The sequence below is a fragment of the Coptis chinensis genome, chromosome 8 (assembly GCF_015680905.1).
Source record: "Coptis chinensis isolate HL-2020 chromosome 8, ASM1568090v1, whole genome shotgun sequence".
Taxonomy (NCBI): Eukaryota; Viridiplantae; Streptophyta; class Magnoliopsida; order Ranunculales; family Ranunculaceae; genus Coptis; species Coptis chinensis.
In genome coordinates, this window is record NC_141463.1 from 89,384,563 (window position 1) to 89,403,967 (window position 19,405).

The following is a 19,405-nucleotide window of genomic DNA, read 5'->3' on the forward strand; positions in this document are numbered from 1 at the left end:
TAAATGAAGAAAAATGACTACGCATTTGGTATTTAATCCAATATATATGAGGTGAACAACCATAATATGGCACAAAATCAGAGACTATAGTACCAGAAGATGACAAGATATTATTTGGTGTCATTTTTCTTTCAGTTTATACGTTCAAGAACGTGATTGGCAGTCGTCACGAAACTTTGTCGATAAACAGAATTTTCGTACAACAACTCTGAAAGTCTGAAATATACTTCAACTATACGTGATACATACGAGCACAGAATTCATGTTTTTTGCACTGTAGGCTAAGAAAATGAGTAATCACTGCCATCAAAGCACCAGACTACTAGAGTGAAGTGTGAACTTAGCTGTGATAGGACTCCACGTGTTTGACACCACAGTGTCTCGATTCTCATGCAAATCCACACCTACAACGTTAATGCATCAACATCAGCATCAGCATCAGCATCAGCTTGGTATTCACTCCACAACTTTGTTATATATATGGGCCGCCCAAACTGCAACTCAATCTATTGTCCACTGCATCTAGAACTTTGCGCTTAGCTCTGCTATACTGACACACAATGTCATATTAAGCTTAAATTTGTGCATAATATGCTCTTTCAAATCCTTCAATTTCATTTTAGGATGCTTCACTATCTTCTCTCCATATATCCTAGAAATTCATTTACAGTTAGCAATCTGGACATCAAATATCCTTGAACATTGATGTTCTTCTATATAAGACTTTATCTGGAAGCTTCTCTTGCTTGTCATCCAACTAGCATATAGTCTAAATGGACAACTGAAGTTTTAGTTTTAGTGGTGGTAGTTGGGAGTTTGAAGTTCATCCTAAATCTTAAAATGTGAGGAATGGTGATTAATGAAACAAGAACTTGTTAACTTTTCTTATTCATTTTTTTCATTAGATCTAAAAGAATATTCAAAGACTAGTTGTTAAAAGAGAAAAACATTGAATACAATGAAGTTGAGTGAGATTAAAACATAAAAGAATTGAAAAATGAGAGGAAAGGAGATAACTTTATCACAAAGTTACACTCATTGATGTCTTCAATGAGTGCAACTAGTGTTGAGCTTAAATGACAAGGAAGCGTAGAACCAAGTTGATTGGAATGACAATATTAAACAACAAGTATTTGAAAACAAGTATTGAAATGAAATGAAGAATATGAAAACAAAATAGATTGAAATAAATAAATAACAAGACAAGAAAATAAATTGTAATAATGTAAATCTACCTAAGAAAGCATGATAAAATTGATCTCAATGTTTAGATTGTCAAACCAAAAATTGGATAATATTTTCTCTCCCTACTTTTTGTTTTTATACTCCTACTTTTACAATGACTGATTTGCTCTCTCTCTCTACAATTGAGACACCTCACACATTTGTTTTTTACTTTTACTTTTTCTTTTTCTTTTATGCTTTTGTTTTTCCTCTTTCTTCTTAAGCAAGCTAGATTTTTTAGCAAGGCTACTTTTGAGTCAAGACCATCCATCTCCAGTCTTACGAAAGTTAAGGACATACTTTTAGGTCTTACGGGTTTGAGTCATTGACCTTTGACTTTGCTTTTTTCCAGCACTTTTTCATACATGCTCGAGTTTTCATAAGAAGCGTTAATATAGCTCCTTTTGGCGCTAAAATGCATCTTTTATGGTAAGTGGTATGAAAAGGCATGTAACCTGCAAAAGGCAGTAAAAGCTATGAATTATTTATTTATTATGCATAAGAAAGGCTGTAATGCAGTAATGTAAAGGTAATAAAACGCACATTTGGGAGCTGATCAACAACCCCGAAACAACATTTTGCTTGTCCTCAAGCAAAGATGAGAGAGAAAACTAAAATCACAAATGTGTGATTTATTATCCAAATCTCGTTTCGCGGAGTGCGATTGCATTGACCATATGCAACAAGGCCTTAAACCACTAGGAATTCCTAATGGGCCGAGCTTAGCCCTCGTGAGAATTTTTCGAGGAGAAAGGTACTCACAAACTTTCTCTATCTAGTACAAAGGGTCTTGTCTTCTTATAAATTCTCAGAAGTCTATACATCTCATTAGCAGAGAATAAAGACAAGCTCCTTTGAACTTAGAATAACATATGTACAGTAATTAAATCATCTAAAGATAAATACACAAACATGAACAATGAAATGCAAAAGCAGAGTCGTTTTCAAAACTTTTGGAGCGCGTCCTTAAGGTGGGTTCTCACAAGGATGTGTTAAAACACAAATTCTCTGATAGATTCACTCAAGTTTCGTTATCTCAAATGCAGCAGACATTTATATTCCTCACATACACGAATGATGTCCAAAGAAAACTGGGGTCGACTAATCACAATTGTCACTTACTATCACACCAATCTATTCCTAATCGAGCTAGAGGTCTTTTATTAGGAGTTACGGGGCTAGCGTGATGGTTTAGAAAGACAAATGAAGGGAAAACAAAATCTGATAAGTTCAGAAATTGGGTCTTCAAGATACTTGTAACTAGAGAAAAACCTCATTTTGTTCTATGCTTCCGAATTGTGATTCAATCTTTAGCCCTTTGGTTTTATAACTCCATATGATTTTGATTTTTAGGAGTTCTAACTTTTTTTTTTATATCGACTCCTTTTGATTTTGAATTTTTGAGAGATTCAATTTTTGACTCCTTTAACACTTTTGAATTTTTTGGAGTTTTAGTTTTCGATAGGTCTTTCTTTTCGAAGCAACTAACTGATTTGTTTTTGTACAAAGTATTTTTTTTTTCTTTTTCTGATACTCATCCAATTCTCAACTCGTCAGCTATGTAAACTTTTTATTGTGTGTTGTAATGGGTCAGGGATTAATGGCGAAGAATAAAAATGCTTTTAGAATTTTTGAAGGCTTAAAAGGGGTAACAAGAGGAAAAACTATCTTTTTAGGTTTTTAACGTTTATTTGGCTATATCGATCCAAAAAGGGCCTAAATTCTCTCCTAAGATATGACGTGGTGATCAAACAAGTGCACGAGTGGTTTTTCTATCCGGACATTCTTTGTGTCATCACTCAATAATCATTCAGATGAGATTTTTGGCTAGATTCTCACAGGATATGGAACTTAATTGTTCTAACATTGGTCTCGGAAACTAACTGCTATATACAATCAAATGTTTATACATGTCATTCATGAAAAGATGCAAAAACTATTGTACGTATATTAGTCTAAGTTCGAAGAACGAATCCTTGCTCTATTGCTATAATGAGACTTCTAGACTATTTATTCTTCATAGAAAAAGAAAACAAGACTTTTAGTACTAAACAGAAAAATATTTTTGGTATTTTTTTTTTATTTTTTTTTAAGAAATGAATAGTTTTTGCAAAATATTACTATATCACCCCCAAATAGAAATATGTTGTCCTCAAAGTATGAAGAGATAAATGTCCTGGTCTTCCCTAAAAAGCGTCATGGTCTTCCCATGAAAGACCAGGACGCGATCTTGAAAAACGTCCTGGTCTTCCCTGGAAGTGCGCTGCTCGTCCTGCATGATGAGGACACGTTGGTGTAGGCGTCATTGACCCTTCTACATGAATGCAATCGCATCTAGCGGGCGCGTAAACTATGAAATCACTCCAGAAGAGAAGTAGTTGACCGGAGGTGGTGGCGGGAGATCCTTTACTGCGTGCTCTGCGGCACGTTCTTCTATTGGCAACTAGTCGAGCGCCACACATCGACGGTATATAAGTGTGACTGTGGCAGTCCGGACTGCCACGTAGTCTGTAGGTAGTGCTGCTCCCAAAGCAAACATAATTTTGGTAACAACGGTGGGCAGGAGAGCAATACTTTGTCTAGACTGCGTGAGCTAGTCCCAAAGAAAAGTAACAATACAAAACCCGTTGTTTCCGGTCTGTAAGATCCAAAGAATGTGGAGAATCAACTTACTTATATCAGAAGGCTTCGTCATTCCCACCAAGTTGTGGGATATCCACGTAGCTACTGCCAGCTGGTTCTTCCTCAAAGAGCTCTGTTTCGCACATGTAGAACCAGTGGAGTATTGCCTCTCGATAACCATAGCGGTTATCAAATCAAACACCGAACTGTGGAACTCCTGAGTTTTTGGAATCTCGTGCCTTGTAGGAATACCCGACGCTCATCCAACCACTGCTTTGTTGAACTCAAACATCTCCTCCCCAACCATAACGTACGCGCTTCCCTCGTTATCGCAAGCTAAGCCACGATAAAAAGTTTGAACGAGAGAGGGGGAGTAATGAGCTGTAAAGGCTAGCATTAGAGGTTTCCAACCTCTCCTTAAGATCTGCACCTTGTAGAACACATCATAAATCCCTGCATTGAAGAGAGAGGAAAAGTCCATCTCGGGTACAATGGTTCGATCGGCAGCCATGAGTGGAGATTTTGTTAAATTGAAGGTTGGGTTCAGAAAGGGTGAAGATTTGCTGCAAGGTGACGGAAGAAATTTAATTTTGGTAGGGATTGAGGGGCAGACGTAGGTTTGGTATCTTGTGATCGCTTTGGTTCGATGTGTTTGTGGCTGATTTTCGGGGAGAGATACAAGGTAGGTCGGGCGGTCGCGTGGTTGTGTAACTGAAAATAGGTCTCTTTGGTTGTTAATTAGTGGATTTTGGTAGTTCTAGTTAAAATGGGATGGAACCAATGCTCTGTTCTGATTGTTGTAGGTACTTTGTCATTGTGTGAATGTATTTGGTGGTTTGATGTGATTAGTGACCCTGGAGGTGGTTGGGTTTGTAGATTAGTAGTTCATGTGAAATTTGGGTGTTGCATCCATGACGCATTGGGTACATTGAAAACACATACTTCTTCTGGTTAAAGTGATGATATGTTGGTAAGCAAGGGTCAATTGGTATCTAAATGATTTAGGCTGAGACAGAAATTGCATGGCGAGGTATTTATGTTCATGACAGGTTGAGGAGTTGGGTCTTTTTGTTTGGTTGTGAGGGCATCTATCTTTCTTGTGAAAGACAATTGGTATCTTTCTTGTGAGGGATTCAATTAATGTTTTGATTTCGGATCGAATTTCACCTCAAAAATACCACTAGCCTTGATGTACTGGGTTGGGTTGTTCTGGAATTGTTTATGTCACCCCAATGGGTACTCTTTTCAGCTTGGTTTTAAAAAAAGGTTAAAGCTTCAGTTGCACTTTTATCCAAAAAATTATCATTACTCATGATGTCGAGGGTTAGTTACTCTGTGTTCTTAGAGAATACCTTTGAAGAAACATTGGACAAGAATGAATTTTTCTAGTTTATAGTGAGGACATGACTGGAGTAGGTAAGAGAATCTATCCCATGCTTCGGAGAATGTCTCACTCGGATTCTGTCTGAAGAACTGTATCTTGCGTCTTATCTTTTCTGTTTTCTTCGGTGGGAATTACTTCTTCATGAAGGAGAACACAACATTTTCACAGGTATCGAAAGAATCTGGCTTCTGAGAAAGAAGCCATACGTGACTTTTACCAGCTAGAGTGGAAGGAAACACTCGTAGCTTCACATGATCAGCGGTGACGCCAGGATGGTGGAAAGCACTACATACTTCATGTATCCGGCTTAGATGTTTGTACGGTAACTCGTATTCAAATCCGTGGAAGATGGGTAGAAAATTGAAAACGTTCGGTGGAATGCGAAAATCGCTCTTGAGCGATGTTAGTCATATACATACAAGTTGAAGGTCCATCTTGTAACATTGTGTAGAAGTTGGAGAGGCTTTTCAACTTGCACGACTTTGTCAGCCATCTTAGAAAATAGGGGACGAGAGATAGGATTGTCTAAGACGACGTGCTCTCTTACGTAAGTAAGTTTTATGCTCGCTAAACATTGTAGTGCCTGAACGCAGTATCATGCACTTTACCAAGACTAAGCAAAACTACCTAAAAATGCGCAAACGATGCAGTGAATGCTCAAACAATCGAAATTCATTTTTGCAATATGGAGTTTTAAATTTTTTTGCTTAGTCTATAAATTACTATGCCCTGTTCAAATGAACAGTTGGGCGCGAAACTAGGGGGATCTACTACACGACTCAGAAGAGTAAGCAATCACTTCACCAAGTGGTGTGCTACTGATCAGCTTCCAAATGTGTATTTTATTACCCTTACATTATTGCATTACAACATTTCTTATACATAATGAAAAGACAACTCATAACTTTTATTGCATTTTTCAGATTATAGAGAAATTCAAACCACTTATCATGAAAATTGCATCTTAACACCCAAAATAGCATTAATTGCGCTTATTATGAAGATCCGAAGCTGCCATAAAAAAGTGCTGGAAAAGTCAAAGTCAAAAGTCAAAAGTCAAAGACTCAGAACCAAAGAGCTGATAGTCAAGTCCTCAACTCAGAAGACCAGAGATAAATGTCCTTAACTCAAAAGATGGCTTTCTCTAAAACCTATCTTAATCAAGAAGAAATAAAAAAACAAAAAAAAACAAAAGCATAAAACAAAGAGTGAGGTGTCTCAAATGTAATGGAGAAGGGAAAATTAGTCAAATGCATAAAGTAGAGGTATAAGAACTAAAAACTTGGGAGAGAGAATGAACCTAGACTTAATCTAGTGTCATGTAGGATTTAATTTCTAGTATTTTTTTCATTCAAGTTATTTACTTTATTGTTCTTCATTTCAATCTTGTTATTTGCTTTTATATTTTAATAAATCAATCTTCTTCCTTGTTGTTATCTCTTCAATCAATCATTTCCTTTCATTACTTTCAAGTTTATGTTCTTCAATCATTAAAGCCATTTAAACTTTTCTTCAATGTTATTCATAAACTAGTAAACAAAACTTGTCCTAAACTAAAGATCCTACTTTCCTTTCTTCAACTCCCAACCATTCAACCTCTAAACAATCTATGGTGAACCTCACTTCAACATCTTTGAAACCCCTTACCACAACTACAACTTCAAATGACGCCGCTGCCAAAGATTGGAGAAGCAAGAATGCTTGGTTGAGCATCTAAGGAGGGAAACATCCTTCTCATCTTTTCACTTCTTATTTTTTCATTTTCGTTGATTTATTTAGTTTTTTTTCTTTACTAACTTACTTTTTTACAATACCAGGTTCAGAAATCAAGAGATGGAGAGGAGCTGAAGTTGCTGCCGGAAGACTACATAACTTGGCGAGGAGCCGAGTGGCGACCCAGACGACGACGTCTGCAAAGGTAGTGTCGCGACCGCCCGCCCGCTTTCGACATACGAGTCCAGTTTTTTTCCAGATCCAGATGTTTTTCAATGATGGGTTGAACTAAAAGCCTGGATTTTATAATAAAGTAGGATAAATAAGTGGAACTTGTTTGTAATAGTTAAAGATAAAAATAAAAACGAAAAAGATTTAGAAAAAATGGTTTTTGATTGATTTTTGTGGATGAACATGAGTTGAAACTTGGTTGAAGTTGTAAACATACCAAGATATTAGAGTTTTCATTACCTTGGGAAGTTCAAGTGTGTGAGGCAAGTCGTGAATCATCGCTCACACACATTGAATCAACTTGGTAATCAACACTCTCAGTCCATTTAACTCTAGTTAATCTAGATAATCAACCTTAACTAGTTAATCTATTATATTAGTTTAATAATAGTTCCTTTTATGTTTTGGACCCTTGAAGGCAAAGTTGTTTAATTAAAAAGGCCGGATTGTGGACCTTTCCATTAAGTAGACTTTAATTGTAACCTAAATCAAGGTAAAATTCGAACGGTTGGGCCTGATTCTCAGATCACGCGGCAACCAACGTCACCTTCCTCTCAAGCAACGTGTAAGCACAACTTTAGAGGTAAATTTTAAACCAAAGTTGTTTAATTAAAAAGGCTGGATAGTGGACCTTTCTATTAAGTAGACTTTAATTGTAACCTAAATCAGGGAAAAATTCGATAAGTTGGGCCTGATTCTCAGCTCACGCCCCAACAAACGTCACCTTCCCCTCAAGCAACGTGTAAGCACGACTTGAGAGGTAAATTTTAAACCTCCTCGAAGCCAATGTAAAAGGATACCTTGTGTGATCAAGCACGCTTACGAAATTGTTCGAAATTTAATTTCCGCACAGCAATTTAAATTTACACATAAAGCTGAACCAAAGCCACATAACAACCATTGGGAATTCATTCCCCAATGTATATAAAATTGGACGTTGCTTGATTCTTGAAGCCCTAGAAAAAAAAAACATCCGGTTTATCTACATTGGGTAATAACTTCCCAATGTAGTTTGGGCTTTAATTGATTGGTTGGGCCTCAAGTAACAAACATCATCCGACTTATCTACATTGGGTAACAACTTCCCAACGGTAGTTAGTTGGCTCGGGTTTAGCCTTATGTGCGTGAAATTAATACAGTGTGGAAGTTAAACACGAAGTCACACAAACACGCTTATGTAAACACCAAGTATCCTCTGACTAAGAGTTGCGAGGAGGTTGAGAGTTTTACCTCTCAAGTCGAGCTTACACGCTGTTTCAGGTGTAGTCGACGTCGATTGGCGCGTGATTGGAGAATCAAGCCCAACCATTCGAGCATTTTGTTCTGTTACAAATTTTGACTAACTAAACCCACAAGTCGGGTTGAAAATATAGCACAGCCAATAATTTTCAACTTTGCCTTTATGAGCTTAACTTGCACAATATAAATAAAAGACTAACTACTTAACAAGATTAATGAAAAGAACAATGTCAATGATTAGAATTTTAATCTTTAAGTTAATTTGAGATGCCTGAGCGTATTGTTGCACAACTCGACTCACGCATCCAAATGGTCCAAGTTGATCAAACTTCTAACACTTGGTAAGCTATTAAACTTCAACCAAAACGCAAGTAACTTTTCACTTTAGGAAAAAAGTTGGTATTATCCTAAACCTTATCTAAGTTGATATCATCCTATTTTTTTTTTAAATATTTTTGAAAAATAATAATAGTAAAATAAAAACATAATATTAACCTAAAGCTATTATTTATATAAAGCTGAAAATAAATTAAATTTAGTTTTATTTTTTAAATATTTTATATCTATAATTTTCTTGTTTTTCAAAACAATAAACATTTAAAATTTAACTAATTTCAAATGGCTAACACTTTGATTAATCAAATCCTACGAAATTAATGTACTAAACACGGAGAAAAATAAGCAATCACTTCACTAAGTGGTGTGCTACCTACAAACTCACTCACGGTGAATCTGAGAGAAAAGAGTAAGGAAATTAGTTGGTCCACCGAAATATAGTAATTAGCTACCATAAATCCTCGTAGCTATATTTTTGTCTTTTTCAAGAAGAGCCTGACTACTTTAGCCTTTAGTTGATTGATTTTAATTCTTTTGTTTGGTTGGGCATCAAATAACAAATATTATCCGTTTTATCAACATTTGGTAATAACCAATTACCAAAGTTACAATTTGGTAATAACCATAACTCCAACATATTCTTCTTGGTTAAGACGTGATGTCTTCACATAACGTGAAACATAGGTTGCTTTTCCATCTTCGATACGGATGGCATGAACCATTCTGTCAAAAATCATGCAAGATCTTTATTATGGCATGCTACAAAATCTTTTAATTATAAAACTTAAACACAACATAAAACATCAGTCTAATCACACTGTTAAAATAGATTCTTCTTATGGAAAATAAAGCTTATAGACAGTGCATTTTAAATAGAGGAATAAAAACACGTACCCATCGCCATCAAACCTGCACACAAGAGAATAAATAAAGATCAAACATCAAATTAGGAACACTGATTAAATGAGGTTCTTATATATTAGAACAAAGATTAAATGTAGTACCAGTGATATCCTGCCACTGGAGTGAACTTAGGATTAGGTCCAACCCGAACAAATTCCCCATTCAAGCATTCCTATTTATTAAAAAAAAAAAACTCCCAGTCAATAACATGTCTTTCCATTCCAGTTAGTAATAACAAATGAATATGATTTGACAATAAAGTACAATCTCATTACTATGGTTTAAAATTACATTCTGGGCTACTGGTCACAACTATAATAAGGATGTACATAACTTTATCAGGAAAAAAAAACGTTCTTTTCTTACTTACAGGAAGTTCTCCTTTGACAAGGAGATTATGAGAAGGAGGAGTTTCATCAATAACAGGAGCAAAATTTCCAGCTAACCAATGATGAGGTTTACTTGCATCATACATAAACTTCACTATCAACTTCTCTACCAAGTCTAAAAACCATGAAGAAATTCCCTTTTGAGGCTTTGGATCAATTTTAACTAGTCCTCCAGTGATACCATTTTCAGGAATTGAGCTCTCCTTGTCTTCTGCCATTATACAAGAAGATACTCTGTTTCTCTCAAGTGCTCTGTTTTATGCCAAGAAGCAAAAAATAGATAAAATGGTGACATTTTTGAATAGAAAATGCCACGTACCACATGTAAAATGAGATGTTTAGATACAACCTTTTCCTTATGGAGTTGCACCACCGTGTAACCCCGTTATATGTGTGCTAAGATTGAGTAGGCATTTTGAAATTGAAAAGGGAGAATTTTGACTTAATCCCAGAACTATATGTAGTATTTTGACTAAACCCTCCATTTTTAAAATCGTTTGAGTTTGTCTCCCATTATGTCAATTTTGTCTATAATAGACATTGGTATTTTATCTATTGTCATTTTGCCCTTATGATGAGATAGAGTCGTTCATGTTCAATAGGCTTGAGTGTTTTGTAAGTTTTGTATAACCCCCACCCCCCACACAATACCCCATTAGCAAAATTGAAAAGAAAAAAACTAAGGAGAAAAAAAATATTTCTCCCGTATAGGGTTTGGGTTTGGGTCGGGTTTGGGTCTAAATCGATAACCGAACCAATTCTATCGGTTTATATTTTTTTGAAACCGAATCAATCAGACCGAACTTAACTAATTTCCAATTGAACCGGACCAATTAGGTTATGGTTTAACTGATGTTAACCGACCCAAACCAACCAAATTCAATGCTAACAGACAAAATTGACGGAATGGAAGACAAACTCAAATGATTTTAAAAATAAAAGGTTTAATTAAAACGCTACATAGTTTTTGCGGGGTTAAGTCAAAATTCCCCATTTAAAATCACTATCAAATCACTACCAAAGTTTGATACTTTTAGTTTTGGACTTTTGATGTTTACATAGCATATTTCGTGGGGGTGTCATAGTGCAACTAATTTTTCTTTTTTTAAGAAGTGTGGTGCAAACTATTTATTCTGTTTGAAGATAGTAATCATTTTTCTTGCAACTGATGACAAAAGAGAATCATTCGTAGAACGGAATTCACACCTTACTTTATGCCATGTCGCTATGCAGGAGGAGCTGCTCTGCCGAGTGTTTGTTACAAGTCCTTGTGGATGGTGACACACTTCATCAGTAAAACTTCACATCTTAATATTGTAATTTAAAAATACATGCCATGAGCCCATGATCAACAATGCATTGATTTATTCTTTGGATTTATGTTTGAGCTTTCTGCCATTTTTTATTAGGGAAGGTTTTGGGTTTATTCTTGGCAATTACATGAAAAAATATATGCAAGATTTCCTTTTGTAGGACTGAAGTACTAAGGAGCAATATTCTTTTGAAATGAAATAACATTTAGGACGATGGATCTGAAAATAAAAGTAATCTACATTTGAAAATAAAGGAAAAACTATACTGTGAAAATCCAGGATTTTGTTAGTTTTGATAACCCACAAAGATTTTGTGCTTTTCAGAATACGAAAGTAGATTACTAGATTGTTGTTTAATTTGTTACTTTGCATTTTAAGAGGAAAAACAACTAGTGAGGAACTTAGCATAGAAACGGATCAGATTAATGCACAATCATGGCTGGTAAAATGAAAACTCATATCTATTACAAACAAGGCTAGACGCTAGCTACTATACTGTTGGAATATGAGCTGATCGAGCTTGAAAAAGCTGAGCAACTTGGGCTCATAACATTTATTTATGCTCGCTCGTAATGCCAAAAAAAGGAGCCTAACACTCGAACATACTGAAGCACGACCTGGATACCAGACACGCAAACAAGTTTTACATTCATAATTAAAAGAACTCGGATGATTAATTACTAGATTTGAATCACTAGATTTGATATCTTTGAGCTTGGATCATCAGTAAATGGGACTGTAAATGTCTAAATTTATTTTGAAGGACTATTAGGACATTACACCAAATTAAGACTTAGCTCTTAAGTTAGAGGGAAGAAGGGGATGGTTGTTGTTGATGGAGGTGGTTGCTCTTCATGAAGATGAAAATGCCTACGTTTTGGTATTGGAAGTGATAGTGAAGCTTGAGTTAATAACTCTTATTGGGAGCAATAATCAGACGGGAATCAAGCCACACGTAGTTCTTGGGGGTGATTTTGATAGGCATAGAAAATGTACATCGGGTGCGACACGTGTACTGATAAGTGACAGATGTGTGGTCGAAATGAGTGGCTAATAGTCGTAGGTGTTCAAGCTTGTCTGAGCAAACCACCATTTCCCTAAAATCTGGACAACCATCCACCAACTGATACAACTTCCCACCACCATAGCCACGCCGCCATTTTCTTTTTCTCTTCGTCACTCCTTTTCATACACATGAACTTACTACAACTACAACTTCTAAACACCTACAACTACACTAATTAAACTCCAACACTCATAATCAATCAAACACATAATACAACCAGAAATACTTCAACAAAGGTACAAACCAAAAAAAAAACATATGACAGCACCAATTTGTGGCAAAGTTTACCCAAGTACGCAAAAGACTTAGACTCCACAGCCATCCGATCTATAGCCGGATCAAGGGCCACGATTACTACAAAAACCATGTAAAATTCACACCACATATGTCCTGTCCCACTATCTTGATTCTCATATCATCTCTACATACTATCTATGGTTATTCACTTCACAATGACAACTCACCACCACCTCGATGACACCTCTCACGTGTGTTTGATAAGTCAGGTCACGCGTGATTTGTTCATTAAAAGCCTGCAAATTTCGAGAGATAGCTACCCTTCCCAAAAAATATTATTTCCAAGAAGTCCAGATACATTCAACACAAATATAGCAAGATTCCAAGTCCCAATCTATACTAATATTCCTTATGCATACTTAACAAGTGATATGTAGATCACATGAAGACAATACACAAATCAGATATGCGTTCCATGACACAAGTACATCCTACAACAATCCCCACTGGGTCTTCCCAAGTGGAAAACGACTTATATTTCTACAACAACACGATATAACAAAATAAAAGACGAGCTGTGCACATCACACTCTATTGTATCAGGCTACTAAGAGCCACAACATTCAAGTAAAATCCTCACCAACACTCATCACCAGCATACATAAGGATCAACTGCGCTCCCCGATTGATTCAAGCGCCGCATCCGTCACCGCAAAGATTTTCGTCCCATAAAGAGGCGGTGAAGACATACGCATCACCACCGTGCTCGCCTTTCTCAACGTCACCCACACTAGCATCTTCTTCACTCTGTGAAATTGCCTCAATCTCCACACCTGGAGCCAACACCAGCTTCCCTTCCGCAAGCCAGCCAGACGGTTCCACTTAGATGTACGCCTCTCCGCCAGTTTCTAATAGTTGTCTGCATCGAACCTTGCCAGATCCGAGTCCTCCTTCGACCGCTCCAACTCCAACTCCCGCTCTAGCAACTCGTACATCTTTTTTAGCTCGACATGCAGCATCTTGTCAGTGTTGTGCTGAAAACGAATGTCAGCAACTTCTTTCATCACCTGCATCTTCACTGCCTCAGCTACATGAATGTCTGCACGAACCGTGTTATTAACCGTTTCTAGTTCTTTAAAATGACACCTCAGTTCAGTAATCTCAGTTCGCTTCGACTGCATCTCCATATTCGATGCGCCCAACACTAAAGCCAGCACTTCCAACTGCTGCACTTAGAGTATATTCTACAAAGCACAACAGAATAAATTACAATCACCAACATGCGCACATCCGCAATAGTATCCGACAACGACACGGTTCATACTTACCCGATAGGCGCTTACTACATTTTGCTCCCGTAACTCTTCAGCAGTCATCCTCTCCACCAGCTTACGGTCCGACTACAGCATAATCGAGTCCACAAAGCCCTTATCTATTGGTGCTCGATTATACGTGTAATGACCCGGAATTTTTCCTACGGGTAAACCGGTCATTTTGCGCGTTAGTTCAATGCCACCCTAAGTAATTACATACTATATGGCGAAGTTTAACATTTATACATTTGGATATGAGTTTTGATATGGATTTGGATAGTTGTTTGAATTGGGTTTTTGTGTGGGCTTGGGTAGAAATATCTGTGCATATTCTATTAAATTGGGCCAATTAAATTATTAGACTTGCTATATTATATTGGACCTGTTTTATTAGTGAGCATATAATATTAATTGGGTTTGCTCTATAGTTATTTGGTTTATTATTTTATTGGGCCTTCTATATTAATATTGAGCATGTTCTATTATTGGGTTTGTTTTATTATATGGGCTTGTTCATATATATTGGGTTTACTCCTACAAGGAGAAAGGATAAGAACGAAAAAGGAAAAAGGAGGTTAGGAACAGACTCTTCTTCTCTAACGATACCAAAAGCCGAATCGGAAAGTGGGGTTTGAAATTGGAAATGAGATGGTATATATACTTTGCTCATGTGTTCAGCAAGCCAAGCAACAACTAAGTAAGACCGAATTAATCTATGGGTGATCGAAATTAATCTATGGGAAACAATAGTTATTAACTTTGATCGTTTAAGTGTTTTCTTAAATATGTGTTAATTAATTAAACACACGGGGAATTTTATAAGAAAAACCGTAAGCCAAGCATTGCGATGTAGCTGAAAGATAAGTCGTTAAGTAATCTTGTAAGCTATTAATAAATGTAATTCACATTGATTATTTTATATTGACTAACCATTTAACGTTGTGTGTTAGAAAGTGTTAAATGACAGTGAAAACATGCTCCCAGAAGACAGTAAAAGGCGTATGTGCAGGTTAAGAACAATTTAACGTGAATGAAGCACACTCTTATTGATACAACGATTCTTTTGCCTATTCATTTTATTTTCAAATTGATTCATTTTAAGTTATTTTGTAATAATTTAGTTATAATGTTATTTGTCTTTAATTATGAATCCATATTAAAATGCATCAATTAATTAGAAATTATGAAATTAATTAGCGTTCCAAGTGTGAAAGACCAATCTAGGGTAAAAGATCAGTTTCGGGGTGCTACAGCTACTTGATTTAACTGGTATTTGTCGAGATGGTTAATTAAGTAGTCGGTTCCACGAATCAATATATTTTTTAGTAGTTGGGTTTACGGTTGATGTTTTAATATATTAAATTGAAATATATTATTTGATTTTCAGGTTATGACAAGTTTTAAAATTATGAAATGTTGAAAATACAGAGGAAACTCTGTCGAATTATTTTTAGAATGCGATATTCAAAGGTTGTTTTATACTTTAGTTCTAGTTTGGACTCGTGTGAGTCAACCCGCTCACATCTTGGTTTTTTAAATTGTTGAATATTTGGATCGAGCTCTTTTATCTGAATATTCAATTGTTCGAAAAAATGGTGTGTTATAATATGCTTCATCAGTACTATGTCGTACCCGACACAAAGTCTGGCAATCTAAGTATGTTGTTTTCCCCACATAACTCTCCTCCCTATATATCTTTCTCTAGTCTGCTTGTCGGTGCCTTACTAGGCACTGCCGCCCTCTCAGACCACCTAGTACCTTCTTCAATGGCACAACCACTATTACATTCGCACCATCCCCACCACCACTCGATGCTAGATCAACTTGTTCAACAATTACAGTTGGCCGACACCAGCACCTCGCTTCCACTTACAACAATTCCCCTAGCCACATCCTCCCTTCCAACAACGCCCTCCCCAACGCACTCCCCTCAGTCAAATCCACCACCGGCTCGCAACTCTCTTACCCCCCAACTTCGCAAACTCAATCTCTACAGAACTTATCTTTAATTTCTTTTGACTACCCTTCGACAAGTCCACAACAGGCACACCCTTCCTCTTATCACTGATACCTCCCTCCATATCGTCAGAAGAATCTCTCAACATATTAGATGAACATTTTCTGCGAATCCCGATCTTTTTTCCGGTCTCTCCTTCCGCGAGCAACAATCGACCATCGCTCCTTAAAAATACTCAACAATTGATGTTAACAACCTTTCTTTTCTTCCCTCCCTAAATTGGCAAAACTCTCTATTTTGCCACACCGTTCCGCAAACAGCACTATGTACCTTGGAACTCGGAACGTCTGCAAAACATAAACAAATAAACTTACATCAGAAACCTTCAACTTAAAACAAGAACATGTACAAATATCAACCTCACCCACTCTTACTTTCATTATTACACCGACACCAATTCAAAGTACAACCTGGTTCACAATATAAGCATATATGTTATCAAGACCATATGCTCCCACTACGACACCCGGTTTGGCAACTCCATTAGCTCTGCAACACCCGATCTCCAACTCAAAGCACACATCATCACATCCCTCTCTTTTGACCAAGTCGACTTTACATATATATACTCTAGCACATCCTTCAAAGTAATCCCATAACATTGTTTCTCATTCAATATATCAAATACTCTCAGATACCTCTAAATGTTACTCGAAAATTGGTACGAACTCTTTTACAAAAATTCAAGAACTCGACCGTCAACTTTGAAAACGGTATCCTCAACCGGCCGCCCGCATTTGTCTTGTACTCACCACAACGGTCTACATTGGCAACTCGTACTCAGGAGTTTTACACGCATGCGAATCCCCCTGCAAATAAGCAATCACCCTAAACTTCAACTTTTCAACCCCGGCCCCATAATGTCCCTCGCTACTTGCTCCAACGACTCCACACTCCTCGAACCACGATGTATCTTCCCAGCCAATGAAGTACCTATACCTCCCCCATCCCTACCCGATTGCCTACAAGACTCGTCGCCCGCACCACGATCACTACTCCCACTACCCTCTTCCTAATTCGATGTCGATTCGTCCAAATCCAAAATTTCTAGCTTTAACACACCCGCTAACTCCAAACAACACCAAAAAACCACCACTTCCAACCAAACACTTTCTTCCTCACTGACAAACTCTTTTTCTCCTACATAAGTATCATCAGAACTATCACTATCACTATTTACATCACATCTAAAAATCCAACCATACCTATCTACCATCCTAACAATACCTACATACGATTACAACCTACAAAACCATTCAACCTCTATCACAGATTACAAAATCTAACCTTCCCTCCCCAAAAGATACAAAGAAACAAAACTCGAAGAAAAATATCAAGAACATAAATAAAAATGTACCTCATCCTTCACAGATTGCGGTGCAAGCAACCCTCCACTGATGACGTTCAGCGTAATTTTCCCTACAAATACTCTGGGAGCACTCTTCAACTTCCAACATATAGAAACAAAGTTTTGTTTTACCAACTCTTCTCACTTATATACTACAGCCATAAAATACCCAACCGTCAGGTACTAAACCGCCATAGCCTCATCAACACTCCACAAGATGCGACTTTTCGCTTAATTGCTTTTGAGCACCAACTTTTCATAATCAACGGCTCACAAACCATGCATCCATCCCCCCTAATTATTATTCGCGTGCATGCAAAGACTTCACCAACACTTTTTCGCTGCGCATACACCTCGAGCTCCACAACCGCCTCCAAAAGCAATCATAACCGCAACAATTATTATTCCAGCCGATCACCATTACTCCACGTAACCGTCACATCACGTGCCTTTAGTTTTTTGGATTTCTCGTCAACACACCATTTTCAACAACGTGCTAACGAGAGAGGGCTTTGTAAGGAACATCTCACTAGATACGTGATGTGCACAAGGCCCATATACAACGACTCCTTCAGCATAGCTTGACTTCAGATACACGGACACTCGAAGCCAACTCGAACACTCGCCATACTTAAAGACTCACATACATGTCAGCACTAGCGACTCGTCACTTGGCTTCACCTCGGGACATCATTACTATCATTATCCTTAAGTCGTCGTAATACATGAACCATTACAGTCATTCACTATCATTACGGAATACTCACCATCATTACACCATATGCCAGCTCAAACAAGCCTGAACACCTACGACTACTAGCTGCTCATCTCAACTGCACATCTGTACTCATCAGTACACGTGTCGCACCCGATATACACTTTCAATGCCAATAAAAGCCACCCCCCAAGAACTACTTGTGGCTTGATTCCAGTTTGATTATTGTTCCCAATCTAAGTTATTAACTCAAATTTTACTACCACTTCCAATACCCAGACTGGAAACGTAGGCATCTTCATCCTCATGAAGAGCAACCACCTCCATCAACAACAACTATCCCTTCTTTCCTAAGAGCTAAGTCTTAATTTGGTGTAATATCCTAATAGTTCTTTAGGAAAATTTTAGACATTTACAGGGACCATGACTCTATCAAGCCTCTCATGCAAATAGAACTTGCCAACCTGGATGTAAGGGACATCCTACATGTGCATGCAGTCCACACACAACGACTCCGCCTGCTCGACTCCAAGAATATAAGCACTCGCTCACTCGTCAAGATTGGTCCAACATCAATGACTTGTTACTTAACTTCATCTCGTGACGTTATCAGCTGCCACCCTCATCATTGCTATCATTAGCATTAGGCTTTTACCCACTACAACACTCAAGTCATTACCATCATCACACCTTTAACCACACTCTCATCATCATTACATCCTTAACCACACTTTTTCTATGACAGCTCAAACAATATAATACCTGGAGCTACCACACACATGCAGCCTGTGAGGATGTGTTGTTCATCCAAGTAACACACATGTCCATACCACCACACGTGCCCTACTAACTACTTGCTCACAACACCTATAAAAGCCACCTCCAGAACTACGTTGGATTGATTCCAACACACTTGATCCCAACACACTTGACTTCTAGTCTCATTCCAAGGTGTTGGATACGTAGACATCTTTTTACTCATGAAGAGTAGCCATTATTATTCACCAAAACCATCCCCTTTCTTCATCTAATATAAGTTAGAGCTAAGTCATAAACCTTTGGTGTAATGTCCTGTTAATCCTCCGAGATAAAAATATACATTTACACTGGAAAAATATTTAGGCCTATTAAGAACCTCTAAAGTTATTTGGACTACTCCCTTTACAATATGCATTATACAAATTAAAAAAGTACGTGAACTGTGCTACACTCGTATTATTTTTTTAAAAAAACTTCAAACCCATCGCTCCAACATAGTGAGGAAAGTGCTTTTAAATTTCAAAAAGTGGCGATTATATATAATTTCAGTAACATGAGAAAAATGTTTCTAAATTGTAAGATAAGGGAAAACAAAA

At 37.2% G+C, this 19,405-nt stretch overlaps 1 protein-coding gene across 7 annotated transcripts; it reads right to left on the reverse strand.

Annotated features, from left to right (window-relative positions):
• Window positions 1–90: 90 nt before the first annotated feature.
• LOC147484117 (carotenoid 9,10(9',10')-cleavage dioxygenase 1-like) lies at window positions 91–10,333 on the reverse strand. 7 transcript variants are annotated; one of them, XM_086578013.1, is made up of 4 exons: window positions 10,023–10,331; window positions 9,754–9,824; window positions 9,644–9,658; window positions 91–404 (listed from the first exon to the last, which is right to left on the reverse strand). In XM_086578013.1, the coding sequence occupies exons 1-4, from the start codon at window positions 10,257–10,259 to the stop codon at window positions 389–391; spliced, it is 339 nt and encodes a 112-aa protein (XP_086434139.1). In that variant the 5' UTR covers window positions 10,260–10,331; the 3' UTR covers window positions 91–388. The 7 variants fall into 7 exon arrangements, with proteins under 7 accessions (XP_086434139.1, XP_086434141.1, XP_086434138.1 ...); XM_086578011.1 differs by lacking the exon at window positions 91–404 and adding an exon at window positions 8,856–9,472 and having other exon boundaries at window positions 10,023–10,333; XM_086578015.1 differs by lacking the exon at window positions 9,644–9,658.
• Between the last annotated feature and the right edge of the window lie 9,072 nt (window positions 10,334–19,405).

Bases quoted from the DNA above. Each gene is read 5' to 3' on its own strand.
- LOC147484117 (XM_086578011.1), bottom strand. From the start codon at position 10,259: ATGGCAGAAGACAAGGAGAGCTCAATTCCTGAAAATGGTATCACTGGA. The intron at 9,825-10,022 runs GTAAGTAAGAAA...TTTAATAAATAG, and splicing joins TTGTCAAAGGAGAACTTCCT to GAATGCTTGAATGGGGAATT.